The 21,642-nt window shown below is 46.9% G+C and overlaps 4 protein-coding genes across 4 annotated transcripts in view; 3 read left to right on the top strand and 1 right to left on the bottom strand.

Moving 5' to 3' along the window:
- The window catches only part of LOC101756620 (villin-3-like), a 10,171-nt gene extending 5,419 nt beyond the window's left edge, over window positions 1-4,752 (top strand). The window contains 13 exon segments of the mRNA XM_022825898.1: window positions 2-62; window positions 587-655; window positions 740-808; window positions 915-1,052; window positions 1,162-1,290; window positions 1,942-2,089; window positions 2,218-2,228; window positions 2,315-2,455; window positions 2,559-2,684; window positions 2,772-2,837; window positions 3,334-3,655; window positions 3,747-3,976; window positions 4,055-4,752. Coding sequence (XP_022681633.1) covers window positions 2-62; window positions 587-655; window positions 740-808; window positions 915-1,052; window positions 1,162-1,290; window positions 1,942-2,089; window positions 2,218-2,228; window positions 2,315-2,455; window positions 2,559-2,684; window positions 2,772-2,837; window positions 3,334-3,655; window positions 3,747-3,976; window positions 4,055-4,168 — 1,624 coding nt within the window. The 3' untranslated portion in view covers window positions 4,169-4,752.
- A 1,086-nt stretch (window positions 4,753-5,838) lies between these two features.
- Window positions 5,839-11,995, top strand: LOC101757037 (nuclear intron maturase 3, mitochondrial). Its single transcript, XM_004965616.3, has 6 exons — window positions 5,839-7,951; window positions 8,049-8,124; window positions 9,673-9,739; window positions 9,855-9,977; window positions 10,913-11,327; window positions 11,441-11,995. Exon 1 carries the CDS (start codon window positions 5,964-5,966, stop codon window positions 7,785-7,787), a length of 1,824 nt encoding a protein of 607 aa, XP_004965673.1. The 5' UTR covers window positions 5,839-5,963; the 3' UTR covers window positions 7,788-7,951; window positions 8,049-8,124; window positions 9,673-9,739; window positions 9,855-9,977; window positions 10,913-11,327; window positions 11,441-11,995.
- Window positions 11,996-12,201: 206 nt separating this feature from the next.
- LOC101758517 lies at window positions 12,202-13,890 on the top strand. Its single transcript, XM_004965618.3, has 2 exons — window positions 12,202-12,573; window positions 13,280-13,890. Exons 1-2 carry the CDS (start codon window positions 12,486-12,488, stop codon window positions 13,480-13,482), a joined length of 291 nt encoding a protein of 96 aa, XP_004965675.1. The 5' UTR covers window positions 12,202-12,485; the 3' UTR covers window positions 13,483-13,890.
- A 2,076-nt stretch (window positions 13,891-15,966) lies between these two features.
- LOC101758920 (squamosa promoter-binding-like protein 10) lies at window positions 15,967-19,187 on the bottom strand. The gene is made up of 3 exons (XM_004965619.3): window positions 18,345-19,187; window positions 17,100-17,278; window positions 15,967-16,958 (listed from the first exon to the last, which is right to left on the bottom strand). The coding sequence occupies exons 1-3, from the start codon at window positions 19,019-19,021 to the stop codon at window positions 16,582-16,584; spliced, it is 1,233 nt and encodes a 410-aa protein (XP_004965676.1). The 5' UTR covers window positions 19,022-19,187; the 3' UTR covers window positions 15,967-16,581.
- Between the last annotated feature and the right edge of the window lie 2,455 nt (window positions 19,188-21,642).

A 21,642-nucleotide genomic window follows, 5' to 3' on the forward strand; every position in this document is an offset into this window, starting at 1 on the left:
CCCCTGGAGATAATGGAGATGAATGTCTTATTGGTACCTGGTTTGGTAAGAAGAGTGTCCAGGTAACTGTTTTATGCATTTTCCATTTGTTTTTTGTGTCATTTCATTAAGAGAGAAAACAGTGTACAACGGGCATGATATTTCCATTTGTTGTATTTCCACATATGATTGATACATGCCATGGCAACCTATCATTATTCGGTGCATGTCTGTACTGTATTAGCTATTTGTTTTCTGTTATGTGAGAAAATAGAAATGCGTTTGCTATTCTAGCTGAATCAAAATCTTTTTAAAAGAAATATTAAGCCTTATATTATTGATATTATACTGTGCATATTCTCAAAATTAGTCAGACCGTACAACTTTGTAGCCATAAAAGATGGCTTTACGATTTCGAAAGCATCCAACTTCTTTGATCTATTCTGTCTTGCTGTAATTGACATTTCTAAATTGCGGATATATCATTCACTCTTTCCTGAGTACCATTCATATATTACCTTCTTGACACTTTTGTTTCTTTGTTAAATTTTATTAAGTTGAATAGTAGTTACTTAACCATGTGGTTCCTTTTTCCATATATAAACAGGAGGAAAGGAGTGCAGCCACTTCACTTGCAGACAAGATGATCGAGTCTTTAAAATTCCAGGCTGTTCTGGTTAATATTCTGCCTGTTTTGTCTTAGAGGATTTTTGTAAACCTTAGTTAACCATCCTGACCTCATTTTCTTTGGTTATCACAGGTTCGCGTTTATGAAGGAAAGGAACCCATTGAGTTTTTCCCAATATTTCAGAACCTAGTTATATACAAGGTTGGTGTTTAACTAAATGCATGTGAATATGCCTCTGCGAATTCTTTCTCCTTACTGTGGCAATATGATTAGTGCATGTGTATTTAACATTTCCGCACTAATACAGGGTGGTACGAGTACTGGTTACAAGAAATTTGTCTCAGAAAACAACATTGAGGATGATACCTATTCAGAAAGCGGGGTTGCACTTTTCCGAGTTCAGGGCTCAGGGCCAGAGAATATGCAAGCTATTCAAGTTGATACGGTACTTTGTTTTTATTGTCTTTTCAACAACGCATTATGGTTGTGTTATGGCCATGATATCTTAGTGGATTTTGTAAAAGTTATGACAATGCTATGATTCTTATTACCAGGCAGCAGCATCGCTGAACTCTTCTTATTGTTATATACTACATGATGGAGATACAGTTTTTACGTGGATTGGTAATCTAAGCTCATCAATGGACCAAGAGCTTGCTGAGAGGCAGCTAGATGTGATCAAGGTATGTGGAATGCTTTTCAGTGATTATTTCTTGTGGATGTGGTTGACCATTCAAATGAACATTCTGCTATGTTGCCGCTGCACTCTGATTAACGCGTTATCCACATGATAGTTAAGCCTCAGTTGTGTACTTGTGTTTCTTTATCTATTATTTCTAGCTTGATGGCAATCAGTGGATAGCGGGTCAATGGCGACTAATTTCTACATAGCCATCTAATTTTCTAAAGGCAGTTACTGCATTTATGATGACTGACTAGTTACTACAACCATCATAATTATGTACTAATATGCTGCACATATTAACTGAATGTTATCTTATGATTTATTTACACACCACCATATTATATAATTTACACATCTTGGTTAACGAGTTGCTTTTCCTACATCTGTTTCCTGTCAAATGTACTTGACTAGCATCAAATGACACCCTGTGGGACAGATGTGACAGATCTACATCATGTGTTACAAAATGAACATAATCATTGCATAGCAGTAAATCATCAGTTGATCACATCTCAAAGTTGTTTGATAGATGTGCTTCCTGATCATATCTTCCCAACTTGCATATTAGCTTATTGATTGCTTTTGTGTAACTGTATGTTACTACACCACTAACCCTTTCCATTCTGCTCATCCACTATATTATATGCAGCCAAATATGCAGTCCAGATTGCTCAAAGAAGGATCGGAATATGATCAGTTTTGGAAGCTACTAGGGGTCAAGTCTGAGTACTCCAGCCAGAAGATTGTGAGAGATCAAGAAAGTGACCCTCATTTGTTTGCTTGTACATTTTCAAAGGGTAAGATAAATTCGAAACTTCCTACTGCACTTATTGATTATTATAACTCATTCCGTACCTTACTTATCTGCATGTCCTCTTCTTGAATCAATTTTTTTTTGTTCTGCGGAATGCTTGGGGGTGAGAAGGTGTGCTTAAGGTGAGTAATGCTGAAGTTTATGTACTGTTGTCATGCAGTAGTCAATAATGTGAAGAATAATTAATGCTGTTGAGCTGATTTTGTAGGTTAGAGAAATATTCAACTTCACTCAAGATGATTTGATGACGGAGGACATATTTGTTTTGGACTGCCATTCATGTGTCTTCATATGGGTTGGACAACGTGTGGACACAAAAATACGAGCACAAGCTTTGAACATTGGAGAGGTATATGATATATTTATGTTTTCTTTGTATAATGATATAAATGAGAAGACAAATTGAGTTTTTCAAAGTTTAAATTGGGTTTTAAAACTATTATTTCTGCCAGAAATTCCTAGAACTTGACATTCTAATGGAGAATGTATCACGAGAAACACCACTTTATGTCATCACTGAAGGAAGCGAACCCCAATATTTCACCAGGTTCTTCACTTGGGATTCAGCAAAATCAGCAGTAAGCGTCCCTTCTGGATTATAGTGCCTTTGGTGTTGTGCAAACATCACATGTGAACTCATCTTCTTATCTTATGAATTGTTTCAGATGCATGGTAACTCATTTGAAAGGAAGCTATCTATAGTGAAGGATGGAGTAAAACCAAGAGCAGATGTAAGATTTCTGTATCAAGTATTGAGAGTAATATCGTTTGACAGTTGGGACTATAGGTGTGCCTGAATGGATCAGCACCCAGTCTAAAGGAGGTCCAAATAAAATAAAAAAGGAGCCGAATAAATAAATAAAAAGAAACTATGAAATGCAGTAGTAGTGTATCTGTTTCGAGTTATGATAGCATTATGTGTTGGCACATCTGTTTGCAGAATGTTTATTGATTAGTGTCTACTGCATAACCTTATGAAGCAATTGATGCATTTTCATTGGTTACTTATGGTTAGTTATTTACATTTTTGTTGAAGTCATGAAAAGAAAGGCTAACTATCCCTAGTTAGGTATCAAATTTTAGCATCTCTAGATTTTGTTTTGTGCATGAACATACAAGGTAGCAAATTGGACGTAGCTGGTAGCACATGCATTCACTGTGTTTATTTTAGTTTCGTAATGCTGTTTTTCCTAGAATGAGACTAATCCTTGGTTATAATATTTTTAGAAACCAAAAAGAAGGACAACAACATCATCACACACCGGAAGGTCTAGTGTACCTGATAAATCTCAACGTTCCAGAAGCATGTCATTCAGTCCTGATCGTGTCAGAGTCAGAGGAAGGTCGCCTGCTTTCAACGCATTGGCGGCTAACTTTGAGAACCCAAATGCCCGAAACCTGTCAACTCCTCCACCCATTGTTAGAAAACAACCTCCAAAGCCTGTATCCCCTGATTCTTCAAAGCCACCTCCGAGGACTGCTTCGATCGCTGCAATTTCTTCTTCTTTTGAGCGACCTAAGGCAACTCTAATACCAAAGTCAATTAAAGGTATGCTAAGCATCCTTAGAAAGGGTAGTGCCTTAGTGGTATTTTGCACAATCATGGTTTCTCTTACATTCTATGTTCTTTTGGTGTCAAGCGAGCCCTGATGCAAGCAAGCCCCAAACTGAAGCAAGCAAACCTAACCCAGAGACGAATGCCAAGGAAAGTAACCCTACAAAGGATAGTCAAATTGCAACTCCAGCAGTACAAGAAGATGTAAAGGAGAGTCAGGCGGAGGGTGAAGAAGGGCTTCCTGTGTACCCATACGACCGCCTGAGGACATCTTCCACCAATCCTGCTACAGACATTGATGTAACCAAGCGGGAGGTAAATCTGTCCTTACGATACCATTGCCTAACCGTGTCAACACCCAACCCCTAACACTACTATACTGGCACCTTGCAGGCATATTTGTCTTCGTCAGAGTTCAGAGAAAGGTTTGGAATGACGAAGGAGGCTTTTGCGAAGCTACCAAAATGGAAGCAGAATAGGCTCAAGATTGCTCTTCAGCTGTTCTGAACCCTGCTACTGTGAAATGTCCTTCGTTTTCATTGCTTAGTCAAAGCACAATGATATGACTGGTTTCCAAAGGTAAAACCATTTTCTTCGGCCACAGGCTCTTTGTGATCTCTCGTGGTCACTGCAGCAGCAGTATGAGTCGTCAAAAGTGTACCCTACCAGGGTCAAGGGGCCCTCGGTAGGTTTGGAGGGGCAAGTCCAGTGAGTTTTTAGCTGCTCATGCTCCTGAGTTGTGTTGTTCACTGACAATTTTCATGTGCAATGACTTTGTGCCGGATCGCTGCATTGGCGATCGGTCACTCCAATTCTTTCCTACCCAACGTCACAGGTTTGTTTGTGAGCTTGCAAACCTTTTCCCCCTGTGAAGCCTCCTATTTGTTCTATTTTTTTTAAAGTAGAGTCCCGATATAATAAGGGATATATATATGATGTAATTTAGACAACTGAGCATGTTGTACAAAAGAGTTTGTAAAATATTTCCGGGCGCTGTTGTTTTGTACCTGCAATTTGTTTCCGTAAGAACGTAACAGATCATGCTTGTAAATTTTTCCAGATATATATTGTCTCGCATGGTTTTGATGTCCTGTAAATTTCTTTTGCATTCATGCTGGTCACATTTTAGTTTTGGTTGAAAAATGAGTTTGATTAGGTTTTAAATTCAAATAGGATTCGAATTTATTTAAGATTTAAAAAAATTGGAATTCTTAAAATCTCCTTGGTGCTCGGGCGTAGCCCATTTCCTCCTTTCAGTCCAAAGGCCATCTCCATTGCGACGAGTCCTAGGCTCCTAGCCTCCTAGGTCGATATTATGAAGCTAAGCCGGTCAAACTCAAAGTGCAAATCAGAGATTTTGAATAACTTCTCTTTTTTTGTTAATTTCTAGTGCACATTAGTGATTTCTAATGTCTTAGCTAAGGAACATGTGCTTAACCTTATAACGGTAGTTAATCCTTTTAATCATTGTGGTCAGTTACATCATCAGTAGATGATGTCTCCGTAGATGTATGAAGCTTAGAAATATATCCATTACTTAGAGGATGTCTAAAAACCGATGTCTGAAAACCAAAAATATTCCCATTATCTAAAAAAAAGTTTACAAGCATGATCTCAAAAGAAAAAATAAATAAAGAAAAGGTGCTGAGATTCACCGAAACGGGCCGGAAAGTAGAGATGGGTCATAGTCAATCAGGTCGTCTCAGCGGCCCGCACGCGCGTCAGCCCGTGCTCCCTCGCCCACCATCGCGCGCCGCAGCCCCTTCACTCCCCCGAGGCCCCGACGCAACGGCGCAACGATCGGCGACCGAAACCTCTCCCTTGCTCCCGCCCGGCCGCCGCAGCCGAGCCGCCCGTACACCGCCTCCACCTCCACGCCGCACATGCTCCCGCGCCTCGCCCACGCCCGCGCGCGCCACCGCCTAATCCGCCCCACATCCCGCGCTATCTCCACTGCCCCCGCGCCCTCCCCCTCCCCCACCACTCCGCCCGCTGCGCCGCCGCTCTCGGCCGCGGACCTCGAGCTCCTTCTCCGCCGCGGACACTACTCCGTCTCCACCCACCGCTTCCACTCCCTCCTCCCCCTCCTCTCGCACCCCTCCGTGCTCCTCTCCTCGGCGTTCCACCTCAGCCGCCGGGGCGCACCCCTCACTCCCCCACCCCGCCCCAAACCCCCAACCAACCACAGTCGCCGCCGCCGCGGGACGCGCTCTCCTCCCCCTCATCCCACATCCGCCTCCTCCTCCCGTCCCGTCTCAAGGGCCAGCCGCTCCCATTCCCCACGCTCCCGCTGCGCCTCGCCATGCGCTGCGCCGCGTCCGCCCTCGATGCCGTGTTCGCCCCGCGCGCGGCCACCTTCGCGTACCGCGGTCGCCACGCCGCCATCCGGTACCTCAGGTCCATTCCCAGCGCGTCCTGGTTCTTCCGCGTCGCCATCCCGCGCCAGCGCTTCGGCCCCCGCCACATGCGCCGCCTGCTCGACGCTATCTCCGGTAAGGTCGATGACCCCGGATTCCTGGAGTACCTGAACGAGCTGGTCGTGTCTGATGCAGTCGCGTTTGAGCTCGGCGGCTGCGAGCTCGGACGCGGGCTGCCACAGGAGTCGGAGCTCACAGCCACGCTGGTGAACATATTCTTCGATCCTGTGGACAGAGAATTGATGGCCGTCCGGGAGGAAGTGCACAAGAAGAATCCTCGAATGAAGGATGACAGCATTCTGCATACACCTGTAAGAGTCTATGCAGTTCGGTATCTGGATGAAATTCTGGTTGTGACGTCTGGTTCGAAGATGCTCACAATTGAGATCAGGGACAGGATCATTGCAGTGTTGGAGAGGGATTTGGAGGTGAAGGTGGATAGGTTGGGCAGCTCAATCCATAGTGCTGTGTCGGAGAAGATTGAGTTCCTGGGGATAGAATTCCAAGCTGTGCCACCATCAGTCCTGCACCCACCCATGTCAGAGAAAGCGAAGAGGGCAAGGAAGAAGTATCTGAAGATGAAGGCAGAAAAGGCACAGGAGCTGAAAAATGCACGGGAGACACGGCGGAAGAAGCTCGGCTTGAAGATACTGAACCACTTGTTCAAGAGGGTGAGGAGAGGCGAGGAGTTTGAATTTGATTTCCGGATTGAGAATGAGGCGCGGCGAGTGTTCAAGGATTGGGCAGAGGGGGCAGTGGCTGAATACTTCAAGTCACAGGAGCATTGCCAATATTGGCACCGACTGCTCGCATCAGGTGACTTCTTGTCATTGACTAGGGTGAGGGATCAATTGCCACCTGCTTTGGTGGACTCATATGACAAATTTCAAGAGACACTGGACAGGTTTTTTATGCCTATGAGGGACCGTGACATGGCAGAAGAAGAAGAGAGGCTAGCAGAAGAGGAAGAAGAGGAAGAATATGAGAAGAGGACTGTTGAGGACCTGACAGAGTTGAAGATGAGGGCCAATGCGCCAATAGAGCTTGTAAGGAAGGCAGTAAAGCTAGCTGGGTTCACAAACTCCATGGGCCGGCCACGGCCAATCAAGCTACTTCTCTGTTTGGATGATTCAGATATCATCAAATGGTATGCCGGTGTTGGAAGAAGGTGGCTAGATTTTTTCTGCTGTTGTAGGAACTTTAAGATGGTCAAGACTGTTGTCAGTTACCACTTGAGGTTCTCCTGCTTCTTGACACTGTCAGAGAAGCATGAGTGCACTAAGAGGCAAGCAATTAGTCATTTCACAAAGGATTTAAAGGTAGCAAATGATGATGGAGTGGCAGAAGTGCACTTCCCAACAGAACGGGAGATCAAAATGATGGGTGATAAGAACTTGTCTGACCCAAAGCCAGTGGATGGTGCCTTGACAATGATATTGGTGAGATTGGCAATTGATGACACCTCATATCCATGCCTGGCACATTTTTGTGTAAAAACAGACACTGTGCTTTACAGAATACGTTTGCTCCAAAATCGCCTAAATGTCGATCCGTTGAATGAGAATAAGTGGGTCCATGGACTAAGTGCCATTCATGAGAGCCTGAACAAGAAATGCATCCCCTTGTGCTCTATGCATGCGAGTGATCTTCTTCTTGGCAAGATTACACTTCAAGATATTGACTGTACTCAATTTGTTGATGTGGAATGAGAAAAAAGAGTATTCGCATAATACCTCTTGCAGATTGTAGCTAGTGCAGTATTGCAGGTTGTGCCCAGCATATTGGATATTGCTTTTATTTGACTGAACACTTCATGATGTCCATTTCAAATTTCAATGCATGATAGAAGATGGATTTCTTTTTGTTTCCAGAGGTAAATGCTCCTCATATATAGGAGTTACAGAATCCTTCCAGGTATCAGAACATCACAAACTGAAATTTTTTATTTTCTTACATTTTTTTCCTTGCAGAACTGCGATGTTGCAAGTGTTGGAATTGCAGTGTCCAGGTCTAAGAGCAAATTGCATATCGATATACTCAGATCAGGTACTTCTTCCATTCGACTGCAGTTGTGTTCCAAATTGGTGTCTAAGTTCCTATGCCCATTCTTAAATTATTTATACTAATATCAAAAGCAAACCAGATTTAGTGATTTGTCGAGTAGCCTTAAACTTCCTCTGTTGTTTTGGTAGTGTCTTCAGTCTTCACTTAATCATTTCTTTTAATTATTAGTCAATGTTGTAGCTTTGCTTGTAATTCAGATATTTTCTGGTAACTGTAAAATACCGGATACCTTGGTAGGTACCAGTAGGGTGAAAATGACCCTTTTATGGGCCAAATGGTCTCATTGGACTCTATTTTTGTCGGACTAGTGTATTTTACCATGTTAATAATGCCACTACAACTGGTTTCTTGAAATGTTAAATCTTCCGTAAAGTGCTGCCCAAACATATATTTAGAAAAGAAAAAACCAGTTCAGAAATTTTGTAAATGGAAAACCGGGCACTTTTTGCTGATTAGTCAAGTTTTTTCCCCTGAACATGATTTGTATTTCCTGTGGTTCACTGTCTTTGAAAAACAGGAATATATACTCTGTAATAGGTAGTTGGTCCCAGATGGCCATGGGCCGTCTTGGTCACAACATGGAGCAAGCCAGCCTGCAGGACATGGTGACAGACAGGACACCAGCGGCTGCCGCCGTCCATGCCTGGGGTGTGCGCCAGCTGCCAAGAGGCACCCTAGGGCATCTGGTTTGGTTTCCCTTCCCCACAAGTCAGGATCGACATCAAGATCAATTAGTTAGGCAGTAAATAGTTGTAGTATAGGAAAAGTTGGAGAATAGAAGGGAAGGGAAGATATCTTCCAAACAGATGTACCACCCTGCCCTCTCCCTTCGGTTACTGTTTGACACGGAAGCTGGCCTGATGCCCAAGGGTGCCTCCTGGCATGTGCTCCAGGCACTGCCGCCATCTCCTGCAGGTTGGCTTGGCCCAAGATGTCACCCATTCGGGCCATGGCCATCTGGGCCAGAACACATTGTTTCCTTAATTGGTCTCCCGTCAAATTTGTAAGATTCTGTTTTCACCCTGCTTTGATGAAACGGATCAAAAGTTCATTAGGTACTCTATCTGTTATTTTTTATTTGATGTTTCTGACTTTATTTGCAAGGTTGCCAAGATGATTTTTGTAGCCAATAACTTTGTAACTTCAGATTAATATCTATTAGTAAAATTATAATTTGAGCCATATGATGAAATCATGAAAGTATTTTGAACAACAGAACTAGTAATGTAGATTGCGCCCATCTATAATACTTTGGAGATGTCGATGGTCAAACATCAAAAGGTTAGATTGTATAATTTTTTCAGTTGGTGTATTAACTTTCTAAGCAGATTATTGCACTTGGCAGTACAATCACTGTAGAAAAGATTTACAATAACATAGCTCAATACAAAAATTATATATTTTGAGAAACCAGCTGTAGTGGCATCGGGTGATGATTGTGCATTTGGCGTCTCTCATGCTTGGCGAGTTACCCAGTAGAGGGTAATTTGAACTCGGAAAACCACTTACTCGTGCAAAACTTTTGTGCAGCTTTCCTCTGATTTTGCAGTATGCATTTTTCCTCCGTTATGAGATTGAAGATGTACTTAAAATCCTGGTAAGGCATATTCTGGTGCATAAAACTTTTGTTTCTACTATTAGCAATAGGCCTGTTAATGTAAGAAGGTTAAGTCACATAATCCCTGAGTGCTTATGCAAGCTTATTATTGCAGTGGACTTGCCCCAGGCAACTTCAATCATCTCAAAATAATTCATTCACAGTTGAAGGGTCTATCTCTATCTGCCCGGCTGGCTTGCTAATAACTAAGTATCGTCACAGTGAGTATGATGGGCAGGTAAGATTATCAAGTTGTCATGTTACTTTTTGTTTCTGTTACAGGTATAATGAATAAATCATTAAAATTGGTATCCACATCAGCACCAATCAGTTTGATCTTGGCAGGATGATGAAGTGCACACTATTATGTAGCTTGAAAGAAACTTGCTATTTTGAGTACTGCATTTGATGTTCCTATGCCGACTTTTCAATCATGTTCAAATCATTTCTGCAGGACCTGTCTGCTTGTCTCCTTGACAAATTATCAGTTGCAGATGACATGTTTGTAGTGTAGAAATTCTTCGCATTGTTGTTTTCTGAATTCTGGTAAAAGATTTAATGGAATTTATTCTGGTTACATAGTTTATGTGGGTGTTGAGCAGGTTTTACTTAGTAGTTAGTGCATGTGATCTCATACAACTAAAGCATAGGATAATCATGAACCAGTGCTCCCTTGTGCACGGGTTGGTTTTGTTGATATCGAGTGCTCAAGGGTTCCAACGTTACTAACTAAGCCTATCTTAGTCTTCATACCAAACTGCTGGAATCCATGGTCAAAGTGGTTCCTGCTTCTCAATCACATGGCTGTGGGTTTGCATGCTGAACGGGAAGTTGCTTCTCAATCACGTGCATTCCATTATCTCCTTGCCTCTGCAGCAGAAGTTGCTAACAACCATATGCATGCATAACATTGCTCCGGACAGAGATGCAGTGTGCTGCATCCTGCATGTGGCATGGCACCTACTGAACTGTTTTTGTTTGTGGTGCCGCATCATGGATTATTGGAATAGCAACATGATACGCTGGCCCGCCTAAGAGACTTCTGATACCCCTCATTTTGGACACATGAGAAAGGGAGATCGGGTCCATGGAATTGAGAACAGCATACTCATTTGTACCGCTACTCGGCTAGGCATAAGCCAAGACTACATGATTGCTCTCTCTTATGTGCAGGGCTCCTTGGTCCACCTTGGTGACATTGTCTCCATGCCATTCACGCGGACAGCGAGAAACCTGGTGGTTCCCAGTGCAGCCGCGTCGTCACTTCAAACCCACAGCACCTCGAGCAGCGGTATGCACATTGTGACTGCAAAGTAGAGATCACATCGTCATCTTGCGCAAAGAGCAAAGAGCAAAGATCGCTAACCTGAACAATACCAATCAATATGCCAATCATAGATGGCTCCAAGTCTGTTCTGCAGATCTGGACGTGCGGGTGGGGGTGAAGTTTTGGGGGGTCGTCTGCGACTCCGCGTACATGCTTCAAGGAGTGCAAGCACCGGAATGGGCATGAACGGCACCTGTTCCAGAACACAGTTCTTTCTGGGACTGTATGGAAGTCAAACTGTTCACAGCAGCCTAAAATAAGGTACATTTGCACGTTCTTTTCCATTTCCCCCCGCGATAATTGAATTCTAAATGAACATAATTTCTCTAAGGTCGTCACCGAATCTTATCCGGTTACCATGTTCTTTTCCGCAGGCCACGGCCAGTCGCTGACTGTACACGCTGATCCATCTGTTCAACAGCCTGCACGGCACGCACCCTGCAGCTTTGGCACTGCAGCTGAGACTGAAAGGCTGGGAGCTTCAGAAATGTTTTGGAGGCTCGGCGTTTCACACCGCAGCCATTGGAACGAGTAAAAGAATGGCCCACTTGGAACGGCATCTCAACAGGATCAGGATCCCGGAACGATTCGGGTGGAGAGGAGCACGTGAAGCTCGTCGCATGCCCAACGCGCGGTACAGCCTGAGCTGAGCCCATCCATCCATCCGAAGCTCCAGGACCTCCCAACAACCAAGAGAGATATCAGGCGTTCCAACTACCAAATCACGAGTGGAACCAGAGCAAAACAACAGGCTCAAATCGTAAGCTAAACAGGCTCTTCCAATCGTTGTTGCTCCAGTTTGTTGTCGGCTGAATTACGAGGAAGTTTGGAGATGGAACTTGAATCTACTGCAACCTTCGACTTTTGCGTTGGCACGTGGTTTTGACCTTTGGTTTACACGCATCTTTTGCTAACGATTTTACGCAAAAGCTTTTTGTGCTGTATCGTAGTTTTGCAGATTCAAACCACGTGAATGCTAGCCGTAATCCTAACGTAGAGGATCCTTGTAAAAATAAAATTTGAAACTTGTTCCCTTGAATGTATAACTAAAATAAATTGTGAACATAGAAAAAACTCTCTAGTATAAAAGAGTAGGTTAAGTCATTCACTCACTCAACGATAATGTGCCAAATCCCAAAGGCCAAACATGGTTAAGGAAACTTGTATGCTGCAAGCCATATAAAACGCTCTGCTGGCAAGGGCCAAGGGGGGGTAAGGAGAGTACATTGGGAGAGATCGACCGCGAGAGGCAAAGGCAGAGCCAGAGGCAGGCTCCTCGCGAGCCTGCAGCCGCCGGCCTCAACCACGGCGCGGCTGGGCGGTCGGCCCCGGCGGCCGGCCGAGCCGTGCGGCGGCAGCGGCAGCCGCGACGCGCGGCAGCCCGCGAGCCGGCGGCCGCAGCAGATCGGGACGCGCGTCATGGCGTGGTGGCGCGCGAGGGTGGTCGCGCCGGTGCGCCGTGCCTGGCTCGCCGTCGCCGCCGCCCGCGCGCGCGTCCGGAAGGGCGGTAAGCCACAGTGCTCTCTACTCCTTGCTTCTCCTCGAGCTTCTGCTTAGTGCTGCATCGTAATCGTGCTCCTCGACTGATTTCGGAAGCAAAAAAAAAAAAAAACTTAGAACAGTAGCAGTAACTGAATAGCAAGCAACTTCATGGCATGAATCTCTTGCGCAAACGCTAGCTGCTAGCAGCCACATTTAGGATTTGCGCAATGCTCCCAAAAGTTCGAGCTCTTTCCTTTGATTCCTGCATTTTAAAGCGAAGATTCTTTTCTAAGAGGAATACGCAACTGTTTGCATTGTCGGCAGATCTAGGAACCTTGCCAACGCTGTTAACAGCAGTAGAACACAGAGTTTGAGCTAGGCTTTGCTGGTTTATTTCTTGAAACGCACAGATTAAAAGGGAGGAAAAAAAAGATCGTCGCCACAAGAAACAAACAAATCATTTAGCGATCGGTAATGGTCCCTGCGCGCCAAGATTCAGGGCACGTTATCGTTTGTGCCTCCAACCGCCCGTTGGGAGTGTATGCCGACAATCAGACCTTGGACCACCCAATCTCCTATGCAATCCTTTGTGATTCTTGTGGTTCATCATTTGATCTTTGTTATCTTCCCTCGGTTCTCAGTTTTAACTGAACTTGTGAGCAGTAAGCAGTAATTAATCTTTGTCTTTTCTTTTTGCCTTGTTTCCAAATTGGATGGATCGACCAATGCAGAGTGTGGCATCCTGAACCTTCACCAGGACGTGCAGACCTGCGGGTACCAGGACGTGCAGGTGATGTGGAACATGCTGAGCTCGGAGAAGGAGCCCGCCGGCGCCGGCGCCGCCGGGACGATGCCGAAGCCAAGGAAGCGGCCGTTCTGGAGGCTGCCGCTCTGGCCCGTCCGGCCGCCCCGCACGGCGGCGCAGCGAGACTGATGCAGCCGTCGCCGGCTGCAGCTTCCGTCGTCAGATAATGTTACCGCTCGCTCTGGAAGTTCCGCAGCGTGGCCAGAGGCCTGGTCTTCCATGAGCGAGAGAGTAGGACAACCATGATCATCATGGCACGTCGTCCTCCACCTCCCTCGCTTGAGGCCTACCAAGATTGCGAGGTGCGCAGGTCTGGAAGGGTGTCGTCGTTGTGTATAAAAGGCTTTGCCTGTTGTACAGTTTGGGGACAAAAGCGTTCGTGCAAGCTGTGACTTGTGCGCCGTCTGATGAACATGATGAGGTTGAGGTTGCCAGTGCCAGGGCATGGTCCGTTGCTTATCAGCCTGAATCGGTGGTCATCTGTTTGTGCCCCAGTTCTTGCCGTGGAATGTTGAAATAAAGAAGAGTGCATCTCTAGCTCTTTCTTGTACAATATAGGATAGTGCCATGTAGTAGCCGATAAAATTCGGCACGGCCAATTTTGGTCACCAAATTGGTGGCCATGTATTTTGACACCAACCCATATGGTGGTCAAAATGGGTCAGAGTGGTCAAAAAATGTCTTGTTCTCCTCTGGGTACACGTACATTTGGGCACCAAACAAAGCACACACGTTGTTATCTGAGCTGGGCTCCATCCATCTCCTCTCAGGTTGCGGCGAAGCCCACTGGCACGAGAGACGAGAGCCCACGGGGCTTCCGCGTGGAGCGCGGGCCAGAAAAAAAAAAGGAAGAAGCGTGGTTCGGCGGATTCAGCCGTGAATTGGCTGGCCCAGAAGTTATCAATCTTGAACAAAAACCTGCAAGGTCCAGCAGCCTCAATCAGTGAAGTGCAAACGGCGGCTGCCGGAACACGCGGCGTGTATGCATGCGTGGCGTGCGTGCGCCGGTCCAGGCCAACGCGTGGGTGCGCCCCGGCCGGCAGCCGCTGCCAACACCGACCAGAGATCCGGAGCTAGCTAGCGAGGCAGCAGCAGGCTGGCAGTGGCAGAGTCCGTTTCGCCGTGACGTCTCCTCCTCGACCATGTGGTTTCCCTTGGCCCTGCACAGTTGCACGGCGCCGCTGCTGCGCGTGTCCGCCCGCCATGCATTGCAAGATCGGGAACCGGCACGTTTCCTCCGCGTGGGAGATAGCACTGTGCGTTGGGTAGCGAGCCGTCGTACCCGTACCACGACGGCCCTTGATAGTTAGTAGGGAGATCAGCATATATAATATACAGTCATCAACAACTTTAAGATTGTTTCATCAGCGTATATATAGGGACCATTTCCACCCTACAAAAAGATTTCGAGATATATGGTTTCAATAGAATTTTTGGTTAATATGCCACCAGGAGATCATAGCAGCAGGAACATTTGGGTAAAATTTTATCCATTTAGTTTATGAGGATTCGTTTAATTTATGAGAATTCATTTGGGTAACACTTTTGTCCATTTGATTTGCTATACCCTCTCGCCATCCGCCACCACTAACCTTCTTGCACATTGATCTGGATTGAAATTTGAGAGTTACCCAAGAAATATACCGACAAAATTCTAGCATATATAATCCTCACAATTTATGTTTGAAGATCGGTTGCTTTCTTTTCCGATCCCCTGTTGGGAATACACACTACAAGTGCATGCATGGTCCATGGATGGATCGTACGTGTAGCATCTGCCCTCGCACACATGCATGCATGCATGCATGCATGCCCATGTCCTGGCGAAATAAATACTGCCGCTCTGTGCATGCGTGGTGGTCCAAGCCCTCTTCTCTCTCCCTCGCTACTCGCTAGCAGCCATGGCCGGAGGAGGCCCCGAGCTGGGGGGATTGGAGTTGGAGGACAACGCGCGCAACCGAATCGGCAAGCCATGCCATGCATGACGCCCTGCCCCGCCAGCCTTGAATTCACAAGGGGGAAGAGCTGAAGAGGAAGCTGGGCAACACCGAGACACACGTCATAACTCACTCACTCGCTCACTCCAGCAGTATTTAATACAGCTGGGGCACACGCGCGTACGTACGTACGTACGTACTCAATGCATCCTAGGATCTCGATGATATCGACTAGGGCTAATCTATCCACTCGATCATATCGCTGTACGTCGTATCCGGAGCAAGATCCACCGTCGATCTCCCATCCCTACAGCTGAGAGGAAAAAACATCATTAATCGTGTCCGTCGATCGATTTGCTGCATTGGGGGGCCTAATCAATGAACTAGATGGACACATGCATGCATGCTGGGCTCTGGGTACGTAGCTCTCGTAGCCTGGAGGCCCAGCTTCTCGTGAATTTAAGGTTCCCTCGCCGATCGTATATCTGCGCAGGGATCTGTGGGGCTGCCTCGCCAATGCGGTGCTAGCTCCACGTTTCACATGCAATAAGTGTTGGTAACTTGCAACGGTGATAGATGATCATCCATCTACCCATCATCTTTTGTATACATGTAAAAAAAAGCAAGGCCATCTAGCTGTGTGATTTCATTGTCGAAAATTTGAAGGGAGGAGAGATAGATTCAGAAAGATTAATTCTCAAGTTGCAAGGTTTGTCTTGCTGGAGCTACAAGTAGTCATCGATCTCATCTCTGTTACTTGTTGGAGACAGTAAAAAGAAACACAACTGGTAGTTTGGTACACAGCAGCTACAACACACACTACACCGGCCCCCGTCACCCTTGCAAGTTGCAACGAAGAAGAAACTGGAAAGGAAAAGAAAGGGGGTGAAATAATAGCAGACAAGTTATTCCCCCACTGAAAATGGAAAGGTAGAAAGGCTTGGATGGATGCAGATGCAGTGCAGCGCCAGGCTTTGCATTGCATGGCTTTTTTGCTATAGCCATGCAACTTTGCAAGAGGTAGCTATGCCTTGCTTAGACCAGCCTGCTGTAGCTAGCCACTACTGAGTACTGGTGGAGTGTGACGGATGGATGTATGGAATCCTTGCACCCCTCCCTACCCTTCTCTCTCCTTTTGTTTTTCTCTCACTTCGTACCTTTTGCTTCTCTCTCATACTCTCTCACTCACTCTCTCTCCTATTCCTTTTACCTACACGGCTACACACCAAGGACACCTTTGCCAGAAGGAACGTACTCCCGTGCTCGCCCGCTTTGCATCTACGCGTACGGCCTACATGAAGTCCACCTCGAACAGATTGTGCATGTTGCCGTTGCCGTTGTTGGTGTTCTGGTCGGAGACCTCGCCGTTGGCCGCCGCCGACGGCAGCGCGCTGGAGCACACCGACGAGCACGACAGGATGTTGTTGCCGCCGCCATTGCCGCCGTTGTTGTGAACCTGCAGCGAGGTGATGAAGTGCTGCTCCTGGTGGTGGCCGCCCGCGGCCGCCTGAACCTGGAGCATGGTGCTGAGCTGGTGGTGGTGGTCCTGCTTGTCCGGCGAGGCGCCCAGGGTCAGCGTCGGCCTCGCCAGCTGCTTGTTGCCCTGGTCCAGGCAGCTGATCACGCTGCCCGTGTTCGATGACATGGTCGACTTGGTCGTGCTCAGGTCTGCTCCATCATGAATTCAAGATAACAAGAAAGATGAAGTTGCCAGATCAGGATCAGCCGAGTGCTACTTGTCGTCGATCGAGTTAATGGAAGACGGGACATCTACGCAGAGAATATAATTAAGCATGCGAGCGAGCTTACTCTTGCTGTCAGTGGTGTAGGAGCCGGAGATGGAGCCGCCGCTGGGCTTCTTGGCGGGCGGCGACGCGGCGTCCTTGGACGACGCCGTGGTGGCCGGCTTCCGGCGGCGGCGGTTGTGCTCCGCCAGCCGCTTCCGGCAGCTCCTCTTGGCCTCGTCGAACTCCGTCAGCACGTGGAACCTAGCCACAGTTCAATTCAACACACAAATTCAGCATGTAGCAAGAAACGCCTTCATCTACATACACATTGTACAATTGTACACACACACACACACGAACACACACAAGTTGTGTTGCTACGCCCTTGAAAAGATGAACACACAAAACACTTGTCGCAGTCGTATCGTGCATACTACTGGCCTGGACTGGAATGGTCCACTAGCCGCATTGGTCAAATGCAGCAGGACGATAAAGAGTAAAGCAGGGCGCAGGGATACGCCCCAGGCCTGGCCCGAGATCCTGCGTGCAGCCACTGCCAGTCTGCTAAAGCAAGCAGCTCGCGGCAGCCTTTCCTTTGAGATTCTCTCATGATTTTGTCCCCAGCGATCCCGAGATCAGAGCGAGAGCAAACTGGAAGCAAACAATGAAACAACGGCAGGAGAGGAGAGGACCCAACTGATCCTCCTAGCCACTAGCAGATGCAAGAACACGACAACCAACTGGTGATCAAATTCGAGCTCTTGCATCTCGCATCGTACTTGTGTTTTTCAGTTGATTTCATGCTTTGATTCTGGCTCTACTCTACAAGTCTACACAACAGTCAACAACAGTCCTCGTCGTGTCGTGTCTGAGGCCCCTGTGCCGTGGCCGTGCAAGCGTGGAGTGGCTTTTGGACATGCATGGTTGCAGGAAGCTGCAGCCTTCCATCCATGGCCACAAGAGACAAGGAACACGAACCGAAAGCATATATATGCATCTCCGCGACAGCTCCGAGCTCTGAAAAGCAGGCCGGGCAGGGAAAGGGAAGAAGACCAGCAGGGGAGAGAGCCTTTGAGTAAAAAGGCAAACCCAACTACCGATGGCTCCGTACATGCTATACTTAGTAGACTGCGAGCTAGTCGGTGGATAGCTTGTGTAGTTGCAGCTACACCATGCTCGTGTAATGCAAGAACAGGCACTGTGCTCATATGCTGTGTGCTAGGACTAGGATGCGAGCTAGAGTGAGAGTGAGAGTGAGAATGAGAATGCGATAAGGTCTAGCAGGGAGAGATCGAGGATGCGGCGTAGGGTAAGTAAGTAAGGTTACCTGCTGCATTGCTGGCAGAAGCGCTGCTGCTTGCCGCCGGCGGCGACGACGGAGGCCTTGGCGTGGTACTCGCAGACCTTGTGGCGGCGGTGGTAGTGCTTGGCGCCGGAGAGGTCGGCCTTGCAGCCCTCGGCCTGGCAGCGCGGGGGCTGGTGGTGCGCGCCGCCGAAGCCGAATCCGAACACGCCGCCGAGGCGGGACCGCATCAGGAGCCGGTCCACGGCCAGCATGTCGCCGGGGGAGAAGTAGGTGCGGCGGCCGAGGTTGAGCCCGATCCTCCCGGCCGCCGTGGCGCCGTCCGCGCCGACGCCGCCGCCCTCGCGCTTCACCATGCCGAGCGCCGGGTACACGTCGCCGGGCATCCCGGGCATGGGCATCGGCATCTGCAGCGGCATCGGCATCGGCATCTGCATCGGCGGCGCCATGGGGGCGAGGCTGGACGGCAGCGTGAGCAGCTGGTGGTGGGGCGCCGCCGCCTCCTGGAACTGCAGCGCCGTGGCGAAGTCGAGGCCGTCGTAGAGGTGGCGCTGCATCACGCCGCCGCTGCCGCCCGTCACGCCGTGCTCGAACCCGACGTAGGGCGGAGGCGGCTGCTGCTGCTGCTGCTGCACGGGTGCGAACGGGAAGTCGTCGCCCGGCGAGGACGTGGTCACGTTCAGCCTACCACCGCTCATCATCTCCTTCAGCCGGCCTGCCGCTGCGGCGACCTCTGTGCGGTGTGCGGCGGTGGACGGACGGGGAGGAGTGGGAGGGGAGCACGAGAATGGAAGGAGAGGACGATCGAGCTGAGCTAGCTGCGTGGGGTGCTGCTGCTGCTGCTGGAGGCAGTGGTTGAGGGAGAGTGGAGGGAGGCTGCAGCGGCAGGGGTGGTTAAAAAGGCAGTGGGGGAGGAGAGAGAGGGCGCGTGTGTGTCCGTTGGTATTAAAATATTGGCTTGTTGCTTGTCCGCTAGTGGGTGCCTCTGCCTCCATGGGACCCCTTGCTCTTTCGGTGCTACAAGTCACACCATGGTTGTTTTGGAGAGAGAAACCCAAGGAGGGAAGAGAGAGAGGAGGCTACTCTCCTTTCATTTGTATAGAGTTTTGGATAATTTTGTAGACGATATATATATATATATATATATATATATATATATATATATGTTGTGTATATATATATATATGCCTAGATGTGGATGTATCAAACTTCAGCGAAAGTTGTAATGCGTGACTCATAAATTTCACTTATGGTTCGACATGATGGTCGTCGAACCAACCTTGTAACATACACTCATGTGGTTTGAAGCGGTGTTCTTTCTTTTCTATGTTATAAGACTCAAAGGAAAGGAAATATACACGTCTTGTATTTTAGTTTCTGAAGTTGGATAGGTACCAAATAGGAAACCATTACTTCATTCTTTCTCATTTCTTCTCCCATGGCAAAACTTTTTTCCTCCTATGGCAAATCCTGCTTCGCCACGTGCTGCCTCATGAGTGGCCGAAAGATTCCAGTGTGTATGTGTATGCTAGCCTTTTGCATGTAGTGCCCGGGCCGGTATCAGAAAGTTTGATGTGCTTACATGTATACAGAGGCAACAATAAAGACTAGACCAGTGGCCTTTCTGTTTCCTGTGCAGAGGAACACAGTCGGATCCATGCGGGGGGGCCTATGGCCACTGATGAACACCACAAAAACCCTGTAGGCACGCACGCTTTTCTAAGTTGCTTTCTTTCCTCGAAGGCAAGTCCCTTCCTCCGTTCATAAACTCGAAATGCTCACTAAACTTTATTATTTGAGGAGTTGTATGTAGATGAGAGGATTTTTTTTTCAAGTTCAGGAAAAAAAATCGAGCTTAAGATGAGAGGATTTAGGTATGTAATAAGTTTTTCATGTTAGTAGGAGAGAGCCTTTAGTACAGTAACATGCAGAAATGTGGTAGCAAGGCACAACTGGACAGCTATAGCCTACATATAGATAGTACAAATTCTAACACATAGCCTTAACAGCAAACATGCACATCATCACCTCATGAATTGCAACCGATGACTTCAATTTCATCATGGCCAATAAAGGATAGTTGATGAATCCATAAAGCTAATTACCAACTATAGAGACTTAGATGTCACATCATATCTCAGCATTATATGATTTTTTAATGAAATTAGTTAGTGATACTAAATTACTATCACTTAATCTCGACATCGTGAGATACTCAAAATCTAACAAAAGAAGGTTCTGACAAGAGGATAACAAAGTTCCCAAGGAAATTTAAATGATGTGTAATAGAAAGCCCAAACGATCCAAAAAAACACAAAAAGGAAACAAGATAAATCTTTAAGCAAAGTTTTCTTTTGAAGAATAGAACAAATGAAGAAAACTCTGACAACAGTTTCAAATTGAAACCGTATCCATGTTTCAAGAATTATTAAACCTAAATAATCATAATTCATAACTAGTCACCACTTTCACCATTTAGCCAAGGGACAAACTCTCAAACACACCATAACTGCTAATATAATTGTGCTTGGACTTCACTCACTGAGGGCCTACTTGGCATTGATGAGGAATGCATTATACATTGGTTCCTCTAGGAGCCATAGAAACAATGCAAAACGAACTTATGCATACATGAATTCAAGCTGTGAAGCTCTCGTGTTTGAGCTTTTATTTACAAGAAAGGAATTGGTCACTCCTAGCTAGCGTCCTTTTCTTTCTCTTTTCATTCATTCAGAACAGAAATCACACAACACTACTGACTGACCACTGCACGCATGCATGCATGTTGGACAAATATACCACTGTTACTTTCCCCCTTGTTTTTAACCGTATCATGAACAGTGCCCCCTGCACATTGTGCCGGCCGGGAGCAAGTGCAATAAACGGTAAAAAAGAGTAAGAATAGTGATAAAGTGACAGTGCCCCATCAGCTGCAAACTTGAATAGCACATTTCCCACACGGAGACACACACTACTGGTAAGGTAAATCCAGTACGTGTACTGCTCTGCGCGCTCAACAGCAGCAGTAACAAAAAATCTGTGGTGACGTAGTTACATGCATGGTACTCTCTCTCTCTCTCTCTCTCTCTCTCTCTCTCTCTCTCTCGATGTACACATGTCGCTCTCGAGGCTGGGAGCACGCAGAAAATTACAGTTAGCTCACCTTAGTCTCTGATTACGAGGGGCGGCTTAACGCTCTTGTACTTCACCTTGTAAGTTCATAGTGAGTATCTGAGAGTTGTCTCGGAAAACTTTTTTTTAGGAATCAAGGGGGGCCACCAGCCCACCTGAATTTTTATTGCACACACAGACTAATGTCTGA

Source organism: Setaria italica, chromosome IV (genome assembly GCF_000263155.2).
Source record: "Setaria italica strain Yugu1 chromosome IV, Setaria_italica_v2.0, whole genome shotgun sequence".
NCBI lineage: Eukaryota > Viridiplantae > Streptophyta > Magnoliopsida > Poales > Poaceae > Setaria > Setaria italica.